General features: G+C 44.5%; 1 protein-coding gene across 1 annotated transcript in view; it reads right to left on the bottom strand.

The window, feature by feature from the left end:
* LOC120057800 (parathyroid hormone 2 receptor-like) overlaps positions 1–18973 on the bottom strand; it is a 137030-nt gene that overhangs the window by 24660 nt on the left and 93397 nt on the right. Inside the window, exon 11 of the mRNA XM_039006266.1 lies at positions 10442–10502. Within this exon, the coding sequence (XP_038862194.1) occupies positions 10442–10502 (61 nt within the window). The remainder of the gene's footprint in view (positions 1–10441; positions 10503–18973) is intronic.

Here is an 18973-nt window from a genome sequence, read left to right as displayed (position 1 = left end):
GTCCTTAATTAAGGAAGGTGTTAAGTAACAGCAGGGAAAAATTAATTTCCATGACTAATAGACAAGCAGAATAGGATTCATATTCCTTTTGGGACATTTATGTAAGCTTGTGTGATGATAACTGCCTTGACACTGTAGGGCACAAACCAACTATTTTGTTTAGCTAATTGGCTACAGGTAAACTGTGTGACCCTTAAAAGGGGGCTTAGACCCCTTAGTTGAAACTTTTCCAACTAGTTTTATGTTCCTACATGTCATTTAGCAGATGCTCTTATCTAGAGCGACTTACAGGATCAATTAGGGTTAACTGCCTTGCTAAAGGGCACATCGACAGAGCACACACACCTTGTCGGCTCGGGGATTTAAACCGGCGACGTTTCAGTTACTGGCCCAATGCTCTAACCACGAGGCTACTTGCCGCCCTGGCGTGAAATCCGTATCTCCACTGCGTTGTATCAGCACCATGGACAGAGTGTGTGTGTGTGTGTGCGTGTGGGTGTGTAGGGGGGCTATGGAAAGTCACTGGGTGGTTAGGTATGACTTCTTTTGTTTTCATAAAAAGTGAGAAAAACGCTGGTAGGCTATGTGAATAACGTGATATAATGCATCCGCCTGTAATTATCTTGCTTTAAAACGCATTAGCTCTATGCACCTACAGCACCCGATGTCACATGAAGGCCAAAAAGATCATCAAGGACATCAACCACCCGAGCCACGGCCTGTTCACCCCGCTACCATCCAGAAGGCAAGGTCAGTACAGGTGGTCAAAGCTGGGACCGAGAGACTGAAAAACAGCTTCTATCTCAATGAGACTGTTAAATAGCCATCACTAGCCGGCAACCATTGGTTACTCAACCCTGCACCTTAGAGGCTGCTGCCCTATATACATAGACATGGAATCACTGGTCACTAGTTACTTCAATAATGTTTACATGCTGCTTTACTCATTCCACTCCGACATTGCTCGTCTTAATATTTATATATTTCTTAATTCCATTATTTTACTTTTAGATTTGTGTGTATTGTTGTGAATTGTTAGATACTACTGCACTGTTGGAGCTAGAAACACAAGCACTTCGCTACACCCACACCATCTGCTAAATATGTGTATGTGACCAATAAAATTAGATTTGATTTGATTTGATAGCGATGAACAGCAGTAGCAGCATCAAACCACCAAAGCCGCTGCCAAGCCCAGCAGCGATGAAGCTGTTGAGCTCCAGCTAGCTCTGCGTACCACCCCCCATTATCCTGGCGCTGCCAGGATAATGGCTCCACAGCCCCCTCCACCTCCAACCGTTCCTGACGATCTTGGAACAGAGGAGAATCCTACCCTAGCTGCATGTTTTCTGTCCAAAAACATTTATTAGCAACTGATTCATAGGAAGAGAGTGGCTGGAATACTCGCTTTTTGCAGATGCAGCACTTTGTTTCCCATATCGAAAGTTCTGTATTGGGTCCAATGCTAACACAGACAAGGCCTTCACCCAAGCTGGGAATTCTAACTGGAAGCATGCTATTCATAGTACCAAAGGATTCGCTAGGCACGAATAAAGCCAGGAGCATTTGAAATGCACTGCACTATTGAAAGAAAAACAAGTTCAAAGTGCTATGGGAACTGAGGTATCGACACTTGTTAAGGTTTGGGCAACTGGCAAGAAATTGCATGCATTTGTCGGCGATTGTGGACATTATTGAGTTCCTTGTTTTAAACCAGCAACCAATGAGGGGGACATTGGACGTGATAGAGTCCAGAGGGGAGGCGGACAGGGAACTTTCTATGTCTACGATAGAATATACACTCAGAAAAGACAAGGCACTTGCCAGGAACCATACCCTACAGTACAATGCCACATTCAGGTCACACGATATTCAGAATGAAATCATAGGGTTACGGAGTGAGATAGTTAAATAAATCTGAGAATTTTAGTAAACACTGAAGATAGACAGGACCAAGGTTCCTACTGGATGGGAAAATATATTGTACAGTTATGAATATAACTACTATTCCCTGAAGGAGGGAACAAGGTATACCATACTATGGGGAGTCAATGACCAATCATATTCTCCTGAAAACTAAACTCGCCCAACAGGCCAATGAATGCCAAGCCCTACATCGGAAGCCCCGCCTTCCTGGCAATAATACCAGGGCTCACATTAATTTCCTCAATTCAGTACCGCTCTTCAGTGAGCCCAAACCCCTGATGGTGCGGGGCAAAAATATGTTAAACCTCATTCCATCCTTCAGGGAACAGTAGTTCTATTCATAATTGTACCTTCGCTTTCAGTCGGTCACTCAATATAACATACTATGGGGACGTACAATCACGCCCCAAGCTGGCTCAGAGGGTACCAAACTAGGACGCCCACGGCAGCCCAAGCACATACAGGTTCTACCAGCTCCAAAAAGGGGTTACAAAAGCCACCTTTACCCCTAATACTTACCGGAGCAGCCTGAACTGTCAGAGCCTCATGAGGCCTGAAATGTCAGAGCCCCATATAGGGAACCATAACCTTCTGCAACTTGGAGCACGGACACACTGCTACTGTAGCCCAAGTCCATAGACCCTACGTTTACAACAACAATCACAAGTCAGAACAGAACATCTGTCGTGACTTGGTAAAATATACAGGCGTAAAGAGCGCACCAGACACAGGTCACGCAACCCCTGTTGTTCACTAGAAGCAATTGGAGGAGGTGTGAAAGGGAACAGCTCGAAAGCCAGGGACCTGTAAGTCATAGGCGTAACCTTGGAAGAAAGAGCTGCATTAGGACATAACATCACTTTGGAGTCGCCAAGCGCAAACTCCAAACAGGAAGGGTGTACTGATAGCACGTGGAGATCCCCAACGTGTTTGGCCGATGCCAAGGCCACGAGGAGGACAGTCTTGTAGGAAAGGACCTTCAGGTCTACAGACTCCAATGGTTCAAACGGAGGCTTACACAGAGCAGCCAGGACCAAAGCCAGGTCGGTGCCATAGGCTTAGACACTGGTCTGAGCAGACGCATGTCTTTCAGGAACCGCACCACCAGAGGATGTGAACCCGGGGTAGAGCCATTGATCCTTACATGACATGTCGAGATGGCTGCCATATAAACTTTCAATGTGCTAAATTAAAGGCCCTTCAATGTGGAAATGAGCTCTTGCAAGAACATCAAAATGTCCACCAAAGAGCTCTGAAAAGGAGATACTCCTTTAAAACCTTTTCACGTGTGAGTTCCAAATATCTCTACTGGTCGCACCAGCGTGTGTTTTTTATGCGCCTGATGTCGGAATGCACTCATTGTTCTAAAATGTGATTGTTACGCAACAGGACAGTTAACGCGCACTGCCCTCAAACCAAGACACACTGCCTGCTAATGTTTCAACTTGTCAATTTCAAATTATTCTTTTTTTTTAACAGTTTGAATTGAAGTGTCTTTCGCCTCCTCATTAATTCACATAGAAGTAGCCCATTTCACTGTTGCAGACAATTTATGTTTGAGGCGTTACTGAGCCGGACAAACTTCTCTCCTCCATGAGAGCCCAAGCAATTCCCCAGTGGTTCCCCAGATCAAGTATGCAGACATTTGCACATTCTTGCACAAACTTTTTCCCACCGGCAAATTTTCCGGCTGGCGCTCGGATTGCCTTCATTGTTGTTTTCTTTACAAATAATAACTTTGGACATGTATGCATGCCTATCAAAGTAAGTTAATTATTTTCTGTGTATCGTGTTGTCGTTCCTACTGTAGCATACTTACCGTATAATGCATAATGTATTCACTGTTTTATTCACGTTTTCAAGTACTGATGACAAATTATGCATTATTGCATAGATTGCAATGGACACATATGATGTGTGTAACATACTTTTTTGAAGGTTGTACTGATGTGATGATTGTGATGAGCTAATGCTAAGATATTTGCCAGCTATGTGTGGAGCCATGTTTGTTGACATTATGCAGAACAAAGATGCTATAACAAAATGAGGTGAAGGGATCTTTCGAGTAAACATCCGGAAGTGAATGAAGGAAAGTGAATGATGGTGTCACGTCTACTCCCGCTCCCCCTCTCCGGCGCTCAACATTGCCGGTCTACTAACCACCCGTCCTGGCAACCCATCTTTACACACACCTGCGTCTCATCATCAGGCACACCTGGACTTCATTACTTTCTGATTACTTACCCTTTATATATCACTCTTTTGTTATCAGTTATCGGGTAGCATTGGTTATGTTTCCTTGTCAGACATTTCACTTGTTATGTATCATTCTATGTTAGTTATTATTAAACTCACTAACTGCACCTGTTTCCTGACACCCTGCATCAATGTTACAGAATATTACCTCAACAAATGGAAGCAGCAATTAATCAGGACATCTCCCAGATGGTCAGCGAACAGGGACACCTACTTCGCCAACACCACGACCAGCTGGCACAACTGGGGATGGCTATGGATGAGGTCACTGCGTTCTTCAATGTCTCAACCTTCCCCAAGGGGTGTCACCTCCAACAAGCAGAGAATTTTCTACCACAAGTCAACCCAGCAAGACAGCACCCCAGCCCATCCAACAGTCCGCCCAGGTCAGCGATGCCTGTTTGTCCCTCCCAGACAAATATGACAGGTCTCACTCCAAATGCAGTGGCATCCTACTCCAGTGCTCCCTCGATTTCTATGATCAGATGGGAGCCCCCACCACCGAGAGGTCCAAAGTTGCCACGGTTATTTCCCTGCTGACCGGACAGGCGTTGGAGTGGGCTATGGCTGTCTGGGAGAGAAGGAGCTGGGATCCTATGAAGGGTTCAGGGGGGTCTTTGACCATCCACCCTCGGAGGGCAGAGATGGGGGTGAGCGCCTACTCCAACTATGGCAGGATGGCCAGACCACAGCGGAGTATGAGCCGGTGCTCTGCACCCTATTCAGAATTTGCAAAGAGGTCCAGACGGAGTTAGCGTGCCGAGATGACAATCTAACCTTGGACACACTCATCGCGATGGCCATCCATCTGGATAACCTTCTTCGGGAGCGTCGGCACCCCCATCACCTCTCTCCCTCCTTCGTTGACCGTTCTGAGTCAGAGCCTGAACCCATGGAGGTAGGGGCCATATGCCTCCCCGCGGCTGAGCGATGCCATCAGGAGACAGTTAGAGCTCTGTCCCTATTGCGGCCAGGAGGGGCACCAAATTCAACGGTGCCTGGTACGTCCCAACCTAGAATCCAAGAGAGCAGGGGACGGCCCTGTGATCATCAGTCTCCTGGGTTAGGTCGTGAGTACTCCATCATCACTTTCCACCAAACCTTTTTTAGTATTGATTTCACTAGCTGGCTTTCCCTCATCTATTGTTTCTCCAGCTCTAGTGGATTCCGGATCTGCAGGGAATTTTATTGACCAGGCCCTTGCCTCCTCCCTGCACATCACTTCATAGCCTCTTTCCTCTCTGTTTCTGGTCCAAGCGTTGGATATGCGACCATTGTGATCCGGCACTATTACGCACGTCACAGCTCCACTCACCCTAACCATGGGACCCAAGCATCAGGAAAGCCTTTCCTTCCTCATCACATCTGCACCCATACACAAAGTCTTCCTTGGCCTCCCGTGGCTCCAACTCCATAATCCCACCATCTCCTTGTCAGAGAGGTGGATTACCACCTGGGGACCAGGATGTTAGAGGATCTGCTTTCCTGCACCCCGTGGTTCCACGTCAGTGAAGGCCCTGTGAGTGTCTGCCAGCCCATCAATCGGTCCTCCCGTATTGTTGGCCCCGTGTTTTGGGACATAGATGTGGACATCCGCCAGGCTCAGGAGAGAGAACCCGCTCCTGCCACCTGCCCTCTGGAGCGCATCTACGTCCCCACAGGGGTCAGAGATTGGTTGTTGACCTGGGCACACACATCTCTCGCTGCTGGACACCCAGGTATCACCCACACCACTCAATCCCTTTCTGAGAAATACTGGTGGCACACTTTGGCACAGGACGTTGCACACTATGTCAATTTATGTTCAGTATGTGCTCAATCTAAATCTCCCCGGTGCACTCCAGCAAGAAAACTCCTTCCCCTTCCCGTGCCTCAGCGTCCCTGGTCTCATCTGTCTATTGATTTTGTCATTGATCTCCCCTCCTCTGATGGTTTCACCACCATTTTGGTGGTTGTGGACAGATTCTCAAAATCATGCCGTTTCATCCTTCTCTCTGGTCTTCCTACCACTCTCCAGGTGGCTGAGGCACTGTTCCAGCAGGTCTTATGACACTATTGCATTCCGGAGGATATTGTCTCCGATCGTGGCCCCCAATTTACATTACATGTTTGGAAGGCTTTCATGGAGAAGCTAGGGGCCACGGTCAGCCTCACTTCCGGGTACGGCCTCAATCTAACAGGCAGGTGAAAAGGATGAACCAGGAGCTAGGGAGGTTCCTGAGGAGTCACTGCAAGGACCGACAGGGGGATTGGGCCCTATTTCCTTCCTTGAGCTGAATTCATTGCAACACTCCTCCACCAGGCTGACTCCCTTCCAGTGTGTTCTGGGTTATTAGCCGGCCCTGGCTCGGTGGACTCCGAGCCAGACCGAAGCTCCTGCAATGGACGAGTGGTTCAGGCGCACATAAGAGGTATGGAACGATGCCCACGAGACTCGAGCGCACCGTCCGCCAACAGAAAGGGCTCTCCACCAGGAACCTCCCACTCTACCTGCCCTGTAAAAAGCTGAGTCTCCGGTTTGTAGGGCCATTCCCCACTAACTACCGGATCTCACCATCTTTTCATGTTTCCCTCCTCAGGCCGGTGGTTCCTGGTCCCTTGGCTGATCCCGTTCCTCACAACACCCCCCGACACCCCTCCGCCTCCCTTGGACATCGAGGGGAGCCCCGCCTATGCCGTCAGATCACTCCTAGACGGTGCTGGGTTCTGAGTTCCAGTGGACGACATTCTAGATCCCAACATAATCCAAGAATTCCACCTTTGCCATCCGGACCGGCCCGCTCCTCGCCCTTGGGGCCGTCGTCATCTTGTGGCTGGAGCCTCGCGTCGGGGTGGGGGGGTGGGGGGGAGTTGATGTAGTACTCACTTCTACTCCCCCTCTCCGGCGCTCAACGTCAGCAGAGATGCATTCTGGGTGTCACGTAAACATCTGTCAGATCAAACCAATCTTTACGCACACCTGCATCTCATCATCAGTCACACCTGGACTTCATTACTCCATGATTACTTACCCTTTATATAGCACTCTTTTGTTATCAGGTAGTATTGGTTATGTTTACTTGGCAGACGTTTCGCTTGTTTTGTATCGTTCTATGTTCGTTATTATTAAATTCACCAATGGCACCTGCTTCCTGACTCCCTGCGTCAACGTTAAAGATGGTAGAAGACACACCCCCATCAATATCAATACTGCAGACAAAACTCATCTTGTCTCCTCTTATCTTCGTTTGACATGAAAAAACAAATATGGCGGCGAGCACACACTATCTATCGTCAGATTACTTTCGATTTTTTAGAAAGTGTTTTACTCAATTATTTTTTATCAATGGTGAGCTCACCCGTGATGATATGAATTGTAAATAGTAATTGCTATTAGCTAATTCATATGGTTTCTGTCAGCCGAACAAGAATAGACTAACGAGTTTCAGAAGAAAGTCCTTTGTTTCCAGCCATTTTGAGCCTGTAATCGAACCCATAAATGCTGATGCTCCAGATACTCAACTAGTCTAAAGAAGGCCAGTTTTATTGCTTCTTTAATCAGGACAACAGTTTTCAGCTGTGCTAACATAATTGCAAAAGGGTTTTCTAATGATCAATTAGCCTTTTAAAATTATAAACTTGGATTAGCTAACACAATGTGCCATTGGAACACAGGAGTGATGATTGCTGATAATGGGCCTCTGTACGCCTATGTAGATATTCCATAAAAAATCAGCTACATTAACAATGTCTACACTGTATTTCTGATCAAATTTATGTTATTTTAATGGACCAAAAATTTGCTTTTCTTTCAAAAACAAGGACATTTCTTAGTAACCCAAAACTTTTGAACTGTAGTATATATATATTTTTTGTATTTTACCCCCTTTTTCTCCCCAATTTCGATCTTGTCTCATCGCTGCAACTCCATAACGGGCTCGGGAGGCAAAGGTCAAGTCATGCGTCCTTGGAAACATGACCAGCCAAACCGCGCTTCTTAACACCCGCCCGCATGTGTTGGAGGAAACACCTTTCAACTGACAACCGAGGTCAGCTGGCAGGTGCCCAGCCCGCCACAAGGAGACGCTAGAGCACGATGAGCCAGGTAAAGCCCCCCCGGCCAAACTCTCCCCTAACCCAGATGACACAAAGCCAATTGTGTGCCACCCTATGGAACTCCCGGTCAAGGCCGGTTGTAATACAGCCCGGGATTGAACCCAGGTCTGTAGTGATGCCTCTAGCACTGCAATGCAGTGCCTTAGACCGCTGCACCAATAGGGAGGCTGGAAAATGTGTTTTTTATGACATGCTTGTTTTCATATCCACCACTCTTGACAACCGTGTGTCTGAACGTGGGGAAGGAACTGTGTTTATTATGCCCACACCTAGATGATACTGTACTCTCGATACCCCTGAATAATCTGCTTTCGTAGTACTGCCGTTCTGATCCCCGGCCCACACTAGGTTCGGGGACTTCGGCAACTAGTAACTTGTCCCCATTGACCGAGCCACTTGTGAGCACTGTTGCCACAGTTAATGCTTGAGAAGGAGGGCCCAGAGAACACGCCCCCTCCCCTGGCCTCCAGCTAGGGTCGCAAGGTCCGCTACTTCCCCCGCACCATGGAAGAATCTGCTTTCACCATGCTCTCCTTCAACCCAGACATCTGCCGTTGCCCAGAAGCACCAAGATGGTCATAAACTGACCTCGAAGCCACCCCCTGGCCCGGGGAAACCCGCTTCTGGCCTGGACCCTTTCCTTCATGCCTCGGGAACTGCCGAGATGCCCCCGCAAAGGATTTTCATGGGAAAAGTCCCGGAAGAGCTGCGTCCTGTTTATGTTTCTCCTCGAAATGGCCAGTAAGTACTCCATAGCCGAGCCAAACAACCTTGCTGGCGAAACTGGCTCATCCTGGTACACTTTGTCCAGCTGATCCGCCGAGAACCGGCACTGTTTATTCGGAAGCACCATGCTAGAATAAGCCCCCTTGTTAGCCTCTGGTGCTAAGTAATTTACCAGCTTTCTATCCATCGGTGGTGTGAAAATTAACCCTTTCTCCTCCATACCCTCTACATTCATGAACTCGCCATAACCTGATAGCACCAGATGGCTGAATGAAGGCAATCCCAGGAAATATTTTTGAACTTACTCTTACCACTGGCCATCTTACTCAAGCACTGGCTACACAAGCAGAGCAGAAAGTAGTGAGCTTTTAACAAACACAAAAAATAATACCAAGACCAAACTCGCAACATCTAGGGGGACTAGTACTCTTTCCCCACTAACAGACACCTAAGTAGGAGCTGAATCTAGTCTTTGAGTACTTAAAAAGTGTTTAAATTGCGTGACACATTCTTCCTTCAGGCGAGCTGAAGAGCGAAGAATTAAGGTAATGAATTCTAGCCAGGAAGGCGGGGCTTCAGAGGGCTCAGCATTGAATGGCCTGTTGGGTGTGATTTTAGTTTTCCTCAGGTTTTGATCATTAAATATCATTCCAATGCAAGAACCCCAAAATATTGTGCCCCCTCGCAGATTTCAACTGCCCCCTTAGTCACTCTATCCTGGCACCGGGGCTGAATAAAGCCTGTTACCCCGCCAGCAGACTTTGTCTCGTACATGTGTTGTTTAGCACATGGCCCTCACCCCACTCTCCGAGGGTGTCTCAGGGGGAATGGGATATGCCCTTGTACATGTGTGAAACAGGACTAAAATAAGCACCCCCTATTTGACCTTTGATGACTCACAGCATAAAATAATTTGTTTAAATTCATCCAACATATCATGCTGGTACAGATGCTCAAATGAAGGCTGAGGGTGTGACATGGTAACACCTGGAGCAGAGAGCAAAATAATGAAAGGGATGGAGGCGATTCATCGATGGCTTATGTTCCGCAAAGAACAAAAAGGCCTATATAAGTAAGTACAAAATGCTCAAACCAATATGATTATCTAGAAAGCTATGAAACAGAGGTAAATCTATTCACTACGGTGATGTTAATTTAAATGTATTCACTATTGTGATGTTGAATATTATGATGTTTTGCATCACAATTCCTTGGAGGAGATATGGTGCACTTGCTACTGGTAAGGGCACTCGACATAAATTCATATTTATATAGTGCATATGAAGAGCAGGGGATGTATAATGGAAGCCTGCCAAGGTGCTTGCAAGGGCCATAGCTGGAGGATTCCATCTGGTGAGAAGATCATTGAAGATAGCTATTAGATACTGTATCTACATTAATTACCTAAATACTGAATTTGGACAAGTGTCTCACTCACCTTCCATCTGCTAGTGTTGCCCGGACAACTGCCCATGTTGCCACGAACAGAGCTGGAACACCTGAAATTGTACATGAGGAAAAGAACATCAGCTTTCTACAAATGTTCTAAACAATTACTAAACATAATGCAATGACTTAATTACTTGTTGCATTATTCTGTTCTTAGCTCACTAATAGCAGCTCTAATACCTCAGGAACAGGCAGGTTAGACAAACAATAAGTTACTCAACTCAGAAATGGCACTCTCAGCATGATATTTGAAAGCAGCATAATTGAGTGCGTAGGATTTCTCTTCCAGTGAAGGTGTTTTTAGAGCCAGCTAGCTAGAAAGCAGGAAGTTGTGACTCATACTCAACAAATATGTCTCTCTTCCCGTTGGAGCTGAAACGTGTGAATAAGGACAATGCTGGGCCTATATAGTTATACGATTAGAGCATAAAGTTTTAAGTTATTTTTTGCATTAGAACAGCAAGTATTTATATAATGCGAGTGTAAAAACCATTGAATATAAGAAAGAGAAGATTTTCGGAGGACAAATTTAATCTTGGAATCTTACATAAGCAATCACATTTGCATTTAAAAAAAACTTTAAACAAGAAAACATGCCGCTCTGCTGAACATAACAGTTCCATCATAACTTATTTACTCCAATACCCTCATATTTCCTTCATATAAATGTAATTACATGGTTCGCTGGATTGACATGGATTGCAATTGTGTGGTTTAACCAAAGAGACAAAATCACACTGATTGACTGTGATAGAAAGGATTGTTTGTTTGTTTGTGTGTCTGTGTGTGTGTGTGTGTGTGTGTAAGTCAGTGTAAGTGTTTGTGCCTGCCTGCTTGCCAGCTATCTGCACGTTTTGTGTTTGTCAACAACAGGGTTGGGCAATAATTATTTTGACAAATTTGTTTGTCAAAAACAATAGAAAATATATCTACAGGTCCATTATAACTTCTACATACTGTATATCTAAATTCAGTAAAAAAAAGAAACGTTCTCTCACTGTCAACTGCGTTTATTTTCAGCAAACTTAACATGTGTAAATATTTGTATGAACATAACAAGATTCAACAACTGAGACATAAACTGAACAAGTTCCACAGACATGTGACTAACAGAAATGGAAAAATGTGTCGCTGAACAAATAGGGGGTCAAAATCAAAAGTAACAGTCAGTATCTGGTGTGGCCACTAGCTGCATTAAGTACTGCAGTGCATCTCCTCCTCATGGACTGCACCAGTTTTGCCAGGTCTTGCTGTGAGATGTTACCCCACTCTTCCACCAAGGAAGGCCCTAGCCCTCACCCTCCGTTCCAACAAGTCCCAGATGTGCTCAATGGGATTGAGATCCGGGCTCTTCGCTGGCCATGGCAGAACACTGACATGCGTGTCTTGCAGGAAATCATGCACAGAACGAGCAGTATGGCTGGTGGCATTGTCATGCTGGAGGGTTATGTCAGGATGAGCCTGCAGGAAGGGTACCACAAGAGGGAGGAGGATGTCTTCCCTGTAACGCACAGTGTTGAGATTTTCTGCAATGACAACAAGCTCAGTCCTATGATGCTCTGACACACTGCCCCAGACCATGATGGACGCTCCACCTGCAAATCGATCCCGCTCCAGAGTACAGGCCTCGGTGTAACGCTCATTCCATCGACGATAAACACGAATCTGACCATCACCCCTGGTGAGACAAAACCATGACTCGTCAGTGAAGAGCACTTTTTGCCAGTCCTGTCTGGTCCAGCGACGGTGGGTTTGTGCCCATAGACTAAATTGTTGCCGGTGATGTCTGGTGAGGACCTGCCTTACAACAGTCCTTCAAGCCCTCAGTCCAGACTCTCTCAGCCTATTGCGGAAAGTCTGAGCACTGATGGAAGGATTGTGCGTTCCTGGTGTAACTCGAGCAGTTGTTGTTGCCATCCTGTACCTGTCCCGTAGGCGTGATGTTCGGATGTACCGATCCTGTGCAGGTGTTGTTACACGTGGTCTGCCACTGCGAGGACGATCAGCTGTCCGTCCTGTCTCCCTGTAGCGCTGTCTTAAGCGTCTCACAGTACGGACATAGCAATGTACAGCCCTGGCCACATCTGCAGTCCTCATGCCTCCTTGCAGCATGCCTAAGGCACGTTCACGCAGATGAGCAGGGACCCTGGGCATCTTTCTTTTGGTGTTTTCAGAGTCAGTAGAAAGGTCTCTTTAGTGTCCTAGGTTTTCCTAACTGTGCCCTTAATTGCCTACTGTCTGTAAGCTGTTAGTGTCTTAACGACCGTTTCACAGGTGCATGCTCATTAATTGTGGTTCATTGAACAAGCACGGGAAACAGTGTTTAAACCCTTTACAATGAAGATCTTTGAAGTTATTTGGATTTTTACGAATTATCTTTGAAAGACAGGGTCCTGAAAAAGGGACGTTTCTTTTTAGACATTCAAGAGTGGCCTGAAGTTTTTTTCAAATCCCAAATAATAATTTCCCTCCAAAAAACCCGAACCTCCGGAGCACACCCATAGGCCCAGTTTCTCGATAGCGATGGAATTTAGGCTTACGAGTGTTTTAACGATGCATCTTTACTACAAAGCCTAATGTTTAATAGTGGGGAATCCCAGCTTTCCAATAACGGTGTCAGATTTATTTCTCAACTATTCAAAACTTTGGAAGCTTTCAACATTCCAATTGGAAATAATATATTTAATAAAAATAATAGAATTGTCTTAAAGCAAAAATATACACAAATAATACATTATCAAATGAAAACGTATAGAATAAAAAGGAAAGTTTTACATCTTCCTAAGTCTGAGGGTGGTTTTAACTTTCCAGACTTGGAATTTTACCAACTTGCCACCCAAGGCTTTTACTTGCGAAATATAGTTAAATGCACTAAAGAGGAACCATGGGTACATATTGTATTGAAGATGTGCATGCTCATCCCCAGAATCTTTTCATGTGTCTATTTTCAAAGGATAAAGCTAAAAGCATTACAACAACCCTAAGCACACAATCAAGACAATGCAGGAGTGGCTTCGGGACAAGTCTCTGAATGTCCTTGAGTGGCCCAGCCAGAGCCCAGACTTTAACCCAATCGAACATCTCTGGAGAGACCTGAAAATAGCTGTGCAGCGACGCTCCCCATCCAACCTGACAGAGCTTGAGAGGATCTGCAGAGAAGAATGGGAGAAACTCCCCAAATACAGGTGTGCCAAGCTTGTAGCGTCATACCCAAGAAGACTCGAGGCTGTAATTGTTTCCAAAGGTGCTTCAACAAAGTACTGAGTAAATGGTCTGAATACTTACGTAAATATGATATTTCAGTTGTTTGTTTTATAAATGTGCCAACATTTCTAAAACCTGTTTTTTCTTTATCATTATGGGGCATTGTGTGTAGATTGATGAGAATGATAAAAAATACATTTTAAGAGATTTAAACGTATTCTACAAGAACCAATATCACTACTTAAAAAGAAAACCCTATGGAACAATCATTGGATAGCTTTTCAGAATTCACGGATAAATTGGTCCACATGGAAAACTAAAGGCATTGAAACCATAAATGACTTGGCCATATGAAATACATGTATTTCCATGACAGCATTAAGCAAACCAGATGGCACCATTTCCTTTTTTTAAATTTTATTTATGGATAGCCAGGGGCACACTCCAACACTCAGACATAATTTACAAACAAAGAATGTGTGTTTAGTGAGTCCGCCAGATCAGAGGCAGGGGATGACCAGGGATGTTCTCTTCATAAGTGTGGGAATTGGAACATGTTCCTGTGCTGCTAAGCATTCAAAATGTAGAGAGTACTTTTGGGTGTCAGGGAAAATGCATGGAATAAAAAGTACATTTATTTTCTTTCGGAATGTAGTGAGGAAAAAGTTAAAGTTGTCAAAAATATAAATAGCAAAGTACAGATACACCAAAAACTACTTAAGTAATACTTTAAAGTAGTTTTACTTAAGTACTGCAACTACATCACACCTGCCCAGACACACATTCTCACACCCCAATATCCAGTGTCCTCATCACTCTACGCCACATGGCCTCAAACTGCACTTTTGTTTCTGTCCGTCGCCCACGCACTTTCAACATTTAGATAATAAAGCATTTAACCTTTCAATTGTGTTCAGGACGAAGGATTGGTTGATTTACAGTTTTTAAGTATACGTTTTTTCAAGATGATTGACCAGGAAAGTATCATCCAACTCATCGGGTATCTCACCGCACCCTCATATGCCATGTCTTGAAATATGCAGACAGATGGATTAAAAGTACATTTACATTGTAATACAGCCAACTTTCTAACTCCCCCCATAACTTGTTGACTTTTCCAAGAAGGCATGGATTATTGAGTCATTGTTAGTTTTACACTTAAGACATGACTCTGCCGTTGTGCTTTATTATATCTCAATTCATTTTTAATGGATTAGGTGTACATTTTCGTTAGTTACGTTCCAACATTCCCTCCATCTTGTGCCAATATCAGTTCCTTTTAATTAAGTCTTGTTTCCAATAGTTTATATTTATCTAAGAGATTGTGAGTTGGATAGGCTCTCTGCAATGTTTTGTATAGCTTACATATCATATCAATATCCTTTTCTGACTCAAGTAGGATTCCCTCAAGATTGCTCTGATGTCTAAAAGATTTCAAATCGACATTTTGTGATATAAAACTTTTAAGTTGCATGTATTTGAAAACAACTGCATTGGTGAATCCAAAATGTATTTTTAATATAACTTGAAATTATTTTTACTTTTGACACTTAAGTATATTTTAGCAATTACATTTACTTTTGATACTTAAGTATATTTAAAACCAAATACTTTTTTACTCAAATAGTGTTTTACTGGGTGACGTTCACTTTTACTTGAGTCATTTTCTCTTCAGATACAGTATCTTTACTTTTAACCAAGTATGACAATTGGGTACTTTTTCCACCACTGTGTAGTTCATGTTTGTGTGATGTTGATTGTATGTATGTGTATGTTTTGTATTTGGTAAATATATATATATATATATACACTACCGTTAAAAAGTTTGGGGTCACTTAGAAATCTCCTTGTTTTTGAAAAAAAAAAAAAAAAGTCCATTAAATAACATCAAATTGATCAGAAATACAGTGTAGACATTGTGAATGTTGTAAATGACTATTGTAGCTGGAAACGGCTGATGTTTAATGGAATATCTACATAGGCGTACAGAGCCCAATTATCAGCAACCATCACTCCTGTGTTCCAATAGCACGTTGTGTTAGCTAATCCAAGTTTATCATTTTAAAAGGCTAATTGATCATTAGAAAACCCTTTTGCAATTATGTTAGCACAGCTGAAAACTGTTGTTCTGACTAAAGAAGCAATAAAAATGGCTTTCTTTAGACTAGTTGAGTATCTGGAGCATCAGCATTTGTGTGTTCGATTACAGGCTCAAAATGGCCAGAAACAAATAACTTTCTTCTGAAACTCATCAGTCTATTCTGAGAAATTGCCAAGAAACTGAAGATCTCGTACAACGCTGTGTACTACTCCCTTCACAGAACAGCGCAATCTGGCTCTAAGCAGAATAGAAAGCGGAGTGGGAGGCCCCGGTGCACAACTGAGCAAGAGGACAAGTACATTAGAGTGTCTAGTTTGAGAAACAGATACCTCACAAGCCCTCGACTGGCAGCTTCCTTAAATAGTACCCGCAAAACCCGCAAAACTCCGGGATGCTGGCCTTCTGGCAAGCATACACCAGATTCACAGACTAGTGCAAATAAACTTAAACAAAGCGGAATCAGGATATGATTGCCTACACTCCATTGTTATTCACTGCAGATCCCACCTTCATTCCGCTTTGACAAACTTTTTTTTGACTGTGTGTGATTCCAGGCTGGTGATAGGCTACTTTGCTTTACAGAGGTGCCGGTATGCATTTCCCGAAAAAATGGGAGGCGCTGGTAGGGGCTCAGGACAGCTCCGCCCCAAGTCAAGCACTGCCTTTCCTTCTGAAAAAAGTATTTTTTCAGCATCTACATTTCAAAGGTGTCTTTCATGCCTCCTGCTCCCTACCAGAAGGAACACATCAAACAAGGATGGGCATGAATAAAGCACAATTTACCATAAGAGACCTCTTATGGTAAATTATGGTAAATTGTGCTTTATTCATGCCCCATCCTCGTTTGAGGTGCTTTATTCATGCCCCATCCTCGTTCTGATGTATAAAAACAAACAGAGCAACAGTCAGAGGAGGTTGTAAGAGGATTTGTATAGATGCTGCTTCTGATTATTGTTTTCTGAATGTGCTTCTAACACAGCATCTGTGAGAAGAAACTAGTCTAATAGTAGAGTTGTGAGATCAACAATCAATTCTTCCTGGGGCAGGACTCACTATCTGAGCATTTTATGAAATACCGACTAAAAAGAGTGTGAAGAAAAATGCTCCAACAAATGATATTCAGTGTGAATAGAGGAGTGCCGTTACAAAGTAGGGAATACGTTTAAGTTATGAGTGAATCCGGTGTCTGCATGCCAGTAGACTTGCTTATGCTCAGCTAGCTTTGCTGTTTGTGTTGGTAGAGTTGTCTCCCAGCAGAGACAGAGGCATGCCTTGAGTTTCTGTGATGTTCACTGATTAAGAACAACATTGAAGTGTCCTATGAGGGGTCCTTTGGTGTCATAATGTATAGTGGTTTCTAGGATCATAAAAGTAAGGATTTGATATTGACCACAATTTCAATGGCCGTGCGCCCTAAGGGGCCAGGGAAAGGTTCTCAACATCTCCCCTTGTCCTGTGGGTATTGTGGCTCCAAGGATAAAATGAAGACCCAGATAATTATTTAATATTATGTTGAAAGAAATGGAAAGGAATATTAGTTCTTAAGATCTACACCACATCCAACCAACTTCATAGTCTCGTATCCAATCAGCAACGTGAGACAGGCGGAAAAGAGAAGTTTGCCTCAAGCTAAATAACCAACACCACTATAACCAACACCACTATTGCCACAACACACCTATCTGAGCAGCACACCTGAAACCCAGTGGTAGAGGAGACTATTAGAACCACAATCATCCTGTCTCAGTTACAGTAACTCAACTCAGAATGTCTTTTGCCCTTAAAATGGAGTCCAACCTTTACTCCAATAGAGAAACTAGTAGGACCTGATCCTATAGTACTAGGGACTCAGTGGGAATCTATGTTATGAGTACTTATCATCAGCAGGTGGAAAACACACACGTAGTGGGAGAGATGATGACCTTGGAGTCTGTGATTCAGATGCGTCGGCGACAGGCTGGCGTGGGAGCACAGAGTGATGATTCAATCACAATTTATGGCATTGTCCCAATGGCTGGCCATATTGTGTTTGCTATCACAGGAGGGAAGCACACCTCCACTGTGGCATTTCCCAGAGAAGAACGCTCCCACAGACCTTGGGAGTACGGACACCGTCTGAAGTGTGAAGACCGATAAACTTGAATCGACAAAATAAATGTTACTGTTGTGTTTGGATTGTTTCAAGAGTTCATAAAGAGCTGTACATTTTTATATGTCTTATTACATTGTATGTATTCCGGTTGTATTTTCAGAGAGACAGGGCTGAAATCGTATGTTGTATTTTTCGGTTTTCAGGCACATTTCTGTTGTCCGGTCATAACATTCAAATTGAATTGAGTTGATTTTAAATCTGGGTGTGATGTCCTGCCTTTTGTTCACCTGCGCACCTGATGCGCAGGTGCACGTAACAATGGTGACAGGTGTGCTCCATAAAGAGCAGCCTGGTGACCTAGAGGCCGGAGAGGGAGCACACGTGACAGTACTCCCTCCCCTCCAGTTGCAGGACGCTGACCAAAATGAGGACGCTGACCAAAATGAGGCGCGGGAAACCTGTCAAAGCGGCTGAGACGTGGGAGCATGGCGACCTAGAGCGCCGGAGAGAGAGCATACGTCACAGTACCCCTCCCCGGCGCGTTCGACTTCAGTTGTAGGACGCCAACCAAAGGGACGATCCCGGGGATCAGGAGCGGAACGGTGACCCCTGCTGATGCGCGGGAATCTGTCGCCGGCTGGGGCGCGGGAACCTGACAGACCGGCTGAGGCATGAGAGCCTGGCGAGCCGGCAGAGGCAGGGGAGCCTGGCGATCTGGCTGAGGCATGAGAACCTGTAGCGGCTCCCGGACCCGACGTCATTCCCACTGACACAAAAAAAATAAACACTCCCTGATGCTTCCCTTAGGTGAGGAAAGTTCAGGGAGTGAGTGTTTTAATAAATAAACACCAACATAATACAAAACAACGAAACACGAACAACGCACAGAGGCCGGAGAGGGAGCACACGTGACATTTACAATTATCAAAAATCTTTTTAACCTCAACCACACACGCACACACTCGCCCGCACACACACAAATACACACAATGCGCATGCAAAAATATATGTACTCATGCACACACACACACACACACACACACACACACACACACACACACACACACACACACACACACACACACACACACACACACACACACACACACACACACACACACACA

Source organism: Salvelinus namaycush, chromosome 13 (genome assembly GCF_016432855.1).
Source record: "Salvelinus namaycush isolate Seneca chromosome 13, SaNama_1.0, whole genome shotgun sequence".
NCBI classification, from domain to species: Eukaryota; Metazoa; Chordata; class Actinopteri; order Salmoniformes; family Salmonidae; genus Salvelinus; species Salvelinus namaycush.
Note: the sequence above shows the minus strand (reverse complement) of the source record. Positions and strands in the feature narration are given on the sequence as shown.